General features: G+C 49.3%; 1 protein-coding gene across 1 annotated transcript; it reads right to left on the reverse strand.

Annotated features, from left to right (window-relative positions):
- Window positions 1–2,399: 2,399 nt before the first annotated feature.
- Window positions 2,400–5,703, reverse strand: RASSF10 (Ras association domain family member 10). The gene has a single exon (XM_064288414.1). The coding sequence runs from the start codon at window positions 5,497–5,499 to the stop codon at window positions 3,979–3,981; it is 1,521 nt and encodes a 506-aa protein (XP_064144484.1). The 5' UTR covers window positions 5,500–5,703; the 3' UTR covers window positions 2,400–3,978.
- Between the last annotated feature and the right edge of the window lie 3,904 nt (window positions 5,704–9,607).

Raw genomic sequence — 9,607 nt, forward strand, 5'->3', positions numbered from 1 at the left:
AAAACAGTTCCTTAACAAAATAAAACAGAAAGAGGCACTGTTATGCATGTTGTTAGGTGCTGTCGAGTTAGCTCCGACTCACAGTGACCTTATGGGTAGCAGAATGAAATATTCTCTGGTCCTGTGCCACCTTCGTCAGCATTGGTATGTTTGAGTCCACCGTTGTGGCTTATTCTGTCAATCCATCTCACTGAAGGTTTCCCTCTGCTTTACCAACCATAATGTCCTTTTCCAGCAATTGGTCTTTCCTGATGACATATCCAAAGTAAGCAAGTGAAAGTCTCACCATCTCCACCACTAAGGAGCATGCTGGTTGTCACAGCTGATTGTAATTAAAACAAATCTTTCTCAAAAGGCAGTTTGGCAATCCTATCAAGCCTTGAAATGTCTGTACTCTTTGACCTGGGAATTCTCTTTTTGGGAACCTGTATTATTGTATGTGGTAGAGGCGGTGGAGGGGCAGTCTAATTAGTGAAACGTGCACAAAGGAGTTTATCACTATGTTATTTTACCGTAGTAAAAAATATCAGAAACAACCTAAGAACATGAGAACAGTTACGTAAGCTATGGAGCAGCCACTAGATGAATGGTTCTGTTTACAATGAGTCTGTCAAAACATAAATGCAGAAACATATAAACGGTCTTATCAAAATGGTGCTTTTAAGAAACAGAAAACATGAAATCTTTACACTTCACAAGGTCTGGAAGGAAATACAACAAATTTTAGTAGTAGCAGTTTTCTAATGACTGGGATTTACAGCGTTTTTTCTTTCTTTTGACTGATGTTATTTTCAAGTTCATCATAAAGACCATAGTACAAAACTTTTTTAACGGGCAAAAAAACTAATAATAATGCATGCCTTATAAGAAATTAAACACACATAGGGATGTCATATGGAATCTTTATGGTTTGGGAGATGGTCAAGAATGGGATAATTAAGGACAGAGAATAAATTGCCTCAATGCCAAAAAAGGATAGTGATGGCTAGTGAGCGATCTGTGCTTCCTCCTCTCCCCTCGTGAGCTTGCTGGCTCCTTCCCAGGGTTTCTTTAGGTCTGGAGAACAGGGACCAAGTTCCTTTTCCCAGCTGCTAGTGTATTCACAAGAGTACCTGGGTGGTGCAAATGGCTAAGTGCCCCACTACCAGCTGAAAGGTTGGCAGTTCAAACCCACCCAGGGGTGCCCCAGAAGACAGGCCTGGTGATCTGCTTCTGAGGGGTCACGAGCCTTGAAAACCCTATGGAGCAGTTCTACTCTACACACAGGGTTGCCGTGAGTCAGCTGGAATTGACTAAACAGCAACCAACAAGTACATTCACAGCTATGCTTTCATTCTCATTTAGTGCCACGATGACTATTCAGGAAAGGAAAGGAATTAAAAAACGTCTGTCCTTTATTCAGCATTTCTGCGGTGCAGGCACTCTTTTGGTGCCTTACCTAGCTTATAAAAGCTCTTCTAAAAGGAACTGTTGTTGCTTTTCTTTATTTTTTCCCCTGTTCTTTTTTCTCTTACCCACACAGAGAATGCCTTTTGGGTATATGATTGATTTGGATGAAAGAAAAAATGGGGAGACTAGGCTACCCTTTGTTATGAACAAAGCCTCTCTGGCCTTCTGGAGAGTTGACTGGAGGAGCATTGTCAGGTAGCTTCCACAAGGAAGGTTCTGGAAACAGCACCAGAAAATCCCACAGGCCTTCCTCCTGTGATGTGGCTTATTTGCTTTACAGGCTTCAGGCATATTTGCTGATGTCAGCAGCCCGTCAAAGTTTAAAATAATAATAGTGAAAAGGGAAACAGCCCTTTTTCTGCCAGGCAGTCCTGTTCTGCCAACTCCTGTGTTCTCTTTTGAGTTAATAAACGTCCAAGAACCACCTCCTGCCTCCCGCCTCCCTTACCACCTTGGGTGGGTGGGGAAGCACAATGATTTAAAAACCACCAGGTCAGCCCATTGCCAGCATAAACCATTCAGACAAGTAGCATTTGTCACACTCTAATGAGAATTTTACCTCTGCCTCAAAACGAAAGCTATCATTAAGCTTTGTGTTTATGGGATCGAATGATTGTCTGGGGACACTGGGCTTCTTTCGGTCCCTTTCTCATTTAAATCATGCACAAGACCAAATACGTAGATATTTTTTGCACCAGACTAAACTAAAAAACCATAATTATGTCAGCAAATGTCTTCTGAAAACATCAATTAAGAAAATGGCCTTTTAATTCCCATTTTACTTGAAAACCTGGAAACATCCACACGTGTTGTAATAGTATGGGGGGGGGGCTGTCTCTAAAAAGGAGACAGCCCAAATAAGTGGGGGTTTGAGGAAGTCAGGCAGGCTCCCACTGGCAAAAAGCAGTCAGAGAAGCTCTGCAAGGGAAGAAGGCTCTCTATGAACTAAGACCTCTTAAGTTATCTTCACGTTAGAGCTGAAACTAGAGCCAGCTCCTTAACAGTTAGGCTGATACCAGGCTTGTGCACCAGGCCAGCACCACGCACACACCCCATTGTTAATACCTCCAAGGACAGATTAGAGCCCACATTCCTCAGAAGTACTGAGCTCCAGGGGGAAATCAGCCAGCAGCTAGCTACAGCTGATAAGTTCTCATTGAAATACCTAGAAAGATTACACTGAGTCCCCACCAGGGCTGTCTCCAACTACCAAGAAGGTGTAACACTTCCATCTCCTGGCATGTGGACAGGCTTGAGCCAGATAAGAGTAATTCAAGTCATTTTATGTGCTTTTATTGATGGCTACATGCAATTGTTAATCAAATTATTCATCCAAGGTGTGCTATGAGAGTGTTTTTTTTTTTTTTTCTGGACCTTATCTAGTAAACACTGGTATTTACACTGTCTCAATTTAGGTTTGAACAAGTAACTAATGTCTAACCAAAGATACTGAAGTTAGACTTGGGTTTGGGTCAAGTCTGTTGAGGTCATGGTTGTTTTTAATCAGATAGCTCAACTGAGAAGCTGAACAGTGACGAAGACCTCTGCTTTCAAGTCTTAGTTTTAACCACTCATTAAAAAGCAAATTTAGTTGTGCTGAATGTAAATTCTGCAACTTCCCTTTCATTTTTCCTAAAGGAACAGTAACTGCGTCAATGAAGTGGTGATATGAATTAAAGGACAACACTCCTGCCTTCCCAGGAAAAAACCCCAAAGGCCCAGATTAAATTTTAGCCAGGGATTATGTTTGCCAGTACTTTATATCTCAAAAGGGTTATGTCTGGCTTTTGTAATAATGAAAGATTGTTTTTTAAAAAAAGTATCCCTTTTAATATACTGTATTTACTAGTAGGAAATACAGGGTTATGCTTCAATACAGTTCTGCCTTTGAAAGAAAATAAAAGGCAAGCGGTTTAGCGAATGCGTAATGCGTGAAACTACAGAAATGTAAGAAGCCGGGACTTTGGGGCCTATGGGCTTTATCAAAAATGTAAGGAAGGCTGAGACCAACACCAGTGCGTCCTCTTTGGCTAGTTTTAACACGTTTACAGTTACAATTAACATTCAAGGAATTTCCTATTCATCCAAGTGTTTCTTTTAAAAGCACTTTATGCCACAAACTAAAGTCCTAACTGCCATCAGTCCTTGCCACACAGAAGAGTGGTGAAATCTCCATAATACTTTTTGTTTGTTTGTTTTTGAAAATGGGCTCGGACCACGTCAATTTCCCTGGGTGCTTGTTTTCCAATACAGAGGGTCCTCACCACCTCCCTCTCTCCTACCCCTAAAAGCGTTTGGATTGGACACCGGCCTCCTTGTCCCTCACCCTCCTAAACACTCACCCCCGGAGCCAGAGGAGCGCCGTTGCGGCTCAGCGGTCTTGAGCCCTCCTCCCGCCCCGTGGGGCGCTGCTGCCTGCAAGCGCTCCAAGCCCACCCCCAGCCCAGTTTCAAGTCCCTGAGGCGGCCGAGCCGGTGCTTTATGCTGGGAAGGGAGAAGCGTCCATAACCCTCTCCCTCCCTACTTCTCCTACACAAGGGATTCGCACACAGGCACCGAATCCGAATCCTGACTGTGCATAGAGCTCAGCCCCGTATCCGAGTCGTCGTCGTTGCCAGGGCAGCTCTTGGACAGTCCGCGGGCCTGGTCCACCCACACCTCGGCACAGGCCTGAGGCCCAGGATCCCGGGAGGGTCCGCCCGAGCCGGGAGACCCATCGGGCGCCATAGTTAGCTCCAAAGTGTGCAAAGTCTGAAGAAGTCCTTGCAACTCGCGCTCCTTGCTGACCCACTGCTGCTGGCTGTAATCCAAATCCGACTTGACGGCCTCCAGGTCCGTGTTGAGCCGGAGCCCGATGTAAAGGCTGGTGCTGAGTTGCGTCCTGACCCGCTCCTGCTCCAGCAGAAGCTCGCCGTCTGGGCCGCAGTCGGGCCCCGGGGGCTCCTCCCGCGCCGCCAGCTCTTCCTGGCGCCGCTGCATCCACCTCTGGTTCAACTCCTCCTGAATCTCAGCTGAGAGGCGCTCGAGCAACTCCTCCTGTTGGGCCCGCTGCTCCTGTAGCTGCATCAGGTCGTCGCAGCGCCGGGCTAGCTCCTCCAGCGCCGCCACCTGCGTCTCGCCGTCCAGGGGCACCGCTACCGCCGCCTCCTTCCCCGTCGCCGCTGCCTCCGACTCCTCTCCCGGACTGGGTTCGTCGAGCTCGATGCCCGCGCCCACCAAGTAAGTGTCCTGCACGTAGTTCACCCCGTGGCGCCGCATGCGGTCCAGGTGCACCTTGGCCTCGTAGCGGTCGATCTCGCGGTCCAGCTCCCGGAGCCGCTGCACCTGCTGACGGATGGTATGGTCCTGGGAGAGTACCAGATGCACCAGCGTCTCCATGCGCTCCATCGACGCGCTTTCGTGGGCCCGCGGCGACGACGAGCAGGACGAGGCTGTGGAAGACGAAGTGGACGAACAAGGCGACGACGGCTGCTGCTGGCGCCGTCGGTTGAGCTTGGCCAGCTTGCGGAAGGCCTTGCGCACTACCCGCCGCTGCTTCTCCTGGGTCATAGCCAGGCTGGGTCGCGCCGGGGCTCCCCGGGCCAAGCAGGGGCGCTCGCGGCTGAGCACGACCCGGGCCTCGGCGCTGCGAGGGCCCGCGTTGGGCAATGAAGCCTCGCTGCGCACCAGCACGAAGCGCACATTTTCTTGTTCGTCGCCCCAGGCAGCCCAGAGGCGCAAGATGCGCGTCTTGTTGGGCAGAATGCGCTCAAAGCCGCGCCACTTCTCCACTATGCAATAGCACTGCGGGGGCCCACACAGCATGCCCTGCGGAAGCACCTCGTCGTCGTCCTCCTCGTCCTCGTCCGTGGGTTCCGGTAGCTCCCCCGGGCCTGGAGAGTCGCCAGCCGCCCCCCGTCGCCGGCACCGCCGCTGCCTCCGTCGTCGCCGGCAGCCGTCCTCCAACAGCACCCGCACCACGTCCGAGCAAGTGGTGCGGCGGGAGAGGCCGGACACCAGCTTCTCCTCCTGGCAGATCCACACCGAGATCTTCCTCTCCGAGGGATCCATGGCGCAACCGGGACGCAGGTGGCGGGTCTGGTCCGGCCCGGCCCAGCCGGGCGGCAGGGACAGCCTCGCAGCTGCGGGATAGGAAAGCAGCCCAGGACCCCCGGCTCCAGAGGCAATGGCGATTCTTCCCCTCCGAGCATCAAAGGCAGGCGCCTCTGCGGCCCGGACGGCGGGCGCTCCCCCGGCAGCGCGTCCAGACTCCGACTCGCTACTCTGGCTCTGCCCGCGGCTCCCCGGGCCTCCAGCTTTTGCTCCTCCCCACGTGGCTCCTCCTCCTCCCGCCCCCGGCGCCCGGAGCAGCCGCCGGGAGCGCAGCGGGCGCGGCGCCCGGACCCGCCCCTCAAGGCCTTGCCGCGCCGAGCCCGCCCCGTCTGTCCCGTCAGGCAGTCAGTGCTGCCGCTGTCCGGCCCCTGCTGCGCGCGGGTGCAAGGAAAGACTCGGGGTCCCTTCTGCTGCAGGGCCTGGAGCCCACACCTCGGCGGAGATTACCTCTGCGACTCCCTCGGCCCACTGGCTCCTCTCCTTGTATCTCGCGCATGCTGGATGCATCTTGACTTTTGCACCTTTCCAGGTGCCCGTAGACGACGAGATTCCTGATCATTTAAGGCAGCGCCGTTTGGGGACTGCCCCTTTGGCAGACAGAGAAACTGAGGCACACAGGAGCAGCTTATGAGGATGCTCTAACCGCGTGGCAGTTCCTTCTCCAGCTAGATGACATGAGCTCTGTCCCAAACGCGGAAAGCCCAGTCTTCATGGATGGAAAGAAGTATTTGGATTTTTAAGGTGAACAAGATGTGGGCAAGTGTAGATATGGCATGAAGGAGGGCAAGTTGGGAAGCTGCTCCCCAGTTCTTCGCAGGGGAGCGTCCGTGGGTCCCCACAGAGCCTCGGCTTTCCACGGACTTCTTTGTAGGGAGACTCCCTGTTCTAGTGGAAGTTTGTGGCCCATACTCAATTAAGTCATAGGCTTTTTTAGGCATCCCACCTCCGGAAGGTGAAACCAGGGTCATTACCATGGTGGTTTCTGGCATTTTCAAGTGTTCAGATGTAGTTCAGAGAGATAAAAGCCATTTTTTACAGCATAAGAATTCCAAGACCTCAAAAGAGACGAATTTGTTTCATCCTCATCTGCGGCCTTCCACACTGACAAAAGGTCCCTGTGTGCAAGGCTTGCCGTGAGCTTGTCCTTGCGAGCACAGGTCTGGTAGGGTCACTCTGGCTCCCTTGCTTTAAGACTTTGAATGGCTCCCAATTGCCTCCCGGATAAAGCACATTTATTCATTCTCTCAGTAAATATTTATTGAGTACCTACTGTGTTCCAGCTGCTGTGCTAGGAGTTTGATGATGAGCAAATCACCACTCCTGGCCTGCAAGGAGCTTACAGTCTAGTAGAGAGCACAGCCCAGTGGAGGCTTCCAACACAATGTGCTCTGTGCTCTGTTAAGGGAGAGCATAAAGTGCTAGGGGAACACTGGAGTGACATCCAGCTCAATCTGGGACAGTCAAGGAAGGCTTCCCCTATAGCAGATTGTATCTTAGGCAAGGCCTGAAAGACCATTCCACCACTACCGGTTGCCGTCAGTTCGAACTCGTGTGTCAGAATAGAACTGTGCTCCACTGGGTTTTCAATGGCTATGATCTTTCCGAAGTAGATCACTAGGCCTTTCTTCTGAGGTGCCTTAGGGTGGATTCAAACCACCACTAGCGTTTCAGTTAGCTGTTGTTGTTGTTAGGTGCCGTCAAGTTGGTTCCGACTCATAGCGACTCCATGCACAACAGAACGAAACGCTGCCCGGTCCTGCGCCATCCTTACAATTGTTGTTCTGCTTGAGCCAATTGTTGCAGCCACTGTGTCAGTCCATCTCATTGAGGGCCTTCCTCTTTTCCGCTGACCCTGTACTTCCCAAGCATGATGTCCTTCTCCAGGGACTGACCCCTCCTGACAACATGTCCAAAGTATGTAAGACTCAGTCTCTCCATCCTTGCTTCTAAGGAGCATTTTGGCTGTCCCTCTTCCAAGACAGATTTGTTCTTTCTTTTGGAAGTCAACGGTATATTCAATATTCCTCGCCAACACCATAATTCAAAGGCATCAAGTCTTCTTCGGTCTTCCTTATTCATTGTCCAGCTTTCACGTGCATATGATGCGATTGAAAATACTGTGGATTGGGTCAGGAGCACTTAGTCTTCAAGGTGACAAAGAAGAAAACCAAACCCAGTCCTGTCGAGTCGATTCCGACTCATAGCGACCCTATAGGACAGAGTAGAACTGCCCCATAGAGTTTCCAAGGAGTGCCTGGCAGATTAGCAGCTGTAGCACTTAACCACTATGCCACCAGGGTTTCCATTCAAGGTGACAGCTTTGCTTTTCAACACTTTAAAGAGGTCCTTTGCAGAAGATTTGCCCGATGCAATATGTCTTTTGATTTCTGGACCGCTGCTTCTGGGGGTGTTGATTGTGGGTCCAAGTAAAATGAAATCGAAATCCTTGACAACTTCAATCTTTTCTCTCTTTATCCTGATGTTGCTCATTGGTCCAGTTGTGAGTATTTTTGTTTATTTTATGTTGAGGTGTAATCCATACTGAAAGCTGTGGTCTTTGATCTTCATTAGTAGGTGTTTCAAATCCTATTCACTTTCAGCAAACAAGGTTGTGTCATCTGCATAACGCAGGTTGTTAATGAGTCTTCCTCCAATTCTGATCCCCTGTTCTTCTTCATATAGTCCAGCTTCTCTAATTATTTGCTTAGCATACAGATTGAACAGGTATGGTGAAAGGATACAACCCTGACGCACACCTTTCCTGACTTTAAACCACGCAGTATCCAAGGGGTATCCGAACGACTGCTTCTTGATCTATGTACAGGTTCCTCATGAGCACAATTAAGTGTTCTGGAATTCCCATTCTTCGCAATGTTATCCATAATTTTTCATGATCCACACATTTGAATGCCTTTGCATAGTCAATAAAACACAGGTATACATCCTTCTGGTATTCTCTGTTTTCAGCCAGAATCCACCTGACATCAGCAGTGATATCCCTGGTTCCACGTCCCCTTCTGAATCTGGCCCGAATTTCTGGCAGTTCGCTGTCGATACACTGCTGCAGCCACTTTTGAATGATCTTCAGCAAAATTTTGCTTGAGTGTGATATTAATGATATTGTTCTATAATTTCTGCATTCAGTTGGATCACCTTTTTTGGGAGTAGGCATACATATGGATCTCTTCCAGTCGGTTGGCCAGGAAGCTGTCTTCCATATTTCTTGGCATAGACAAGTGAGCACTTCCAGCGTTGAAACATCTCAATTGATATTCTGTCAATTCCTGGAGCCTTATTTTTTTCCAATGCCTTCGGTGAAGCTTGGACTTCTTTCTTTGTGCCACCAGGGACTCCATAAAGATCCTTAGAGTTTGCCAAAGATGGATGGGAAGGGGCAGGGCAGAATTCTAGGCAAAAGGAACAATATGTACAAAGTCAAGGAATCAGGACAGCACAGTAGTTACTGGGGCTGCAAAGAGTGTAAATGAGACAAGTGTCTAAAAATGAGTTTGGGCGAATGAACGGGATCAGAATAAGGACAGGCTTTTAATTCCATGCTTAGGTATTTGGACTTATCTTAAAGGCAGTGAGAAGTCAGAGTGCAGATTCTGGGGTCAGACTTGCTGAGTAAAAATCTCAGCCCTGCCACTTACTAGGTTTTGAAGGATATTCACCAAACTGAAAAATAGTGAGTAGCTGTACAGACCTTTGCAGATGGAGGCGGTCAAAGGGGAACTTAGCTTCATCTGTAATGATTGTAGAGTCCCTGTGTGGCAAAAATGGTTTGTGTTTAACTACGAACCTAAAGCGAATGGTTCAAACCCACCCAGCACCACCTGGGAAGAAAGGCCTGATGACCTGCTTCCATAAAGACTGCAGTCAAGAAAACCCTATGGAGCCGTTCTACTCTGTAACATGGGGTTGCCATGAGTCAGAATCAACTTGATGGCAACGGCCTTGGTTTTTTCAATTTCGTAATGATTTTACAGGAAGTATTTAGTCACATGTTACTTATGCAATTGCAATGTATAATTTTACAAAGTGAAAAGGCTTGGGTTGGGATCAC

This window comes from Loxodonta africana, chromosome 7 (genome assembly GCF_030014295.1).
Source record: "Loxodonta africana isolate mLoxAfr1 chromosome 7, mLoxAfr1.hap2, whole genome shotgun sequence".
Lineage (NCBI taxonomy): Eukaryota > Metazoa > Chordata > Mammalia > Proboscidea > Elephantidae > Loxodonta > Loxodonta africana.

Excerpts from the sequence above, each read along its gene's own strand:
- RASSF10 (XM_064288414.1), bottom strand. The coding sequence starts at position 5,499 with ATGGATCCCTCGGAGAGGAAGATCTCGGTGTGGATCTGCCAGGAGGAG.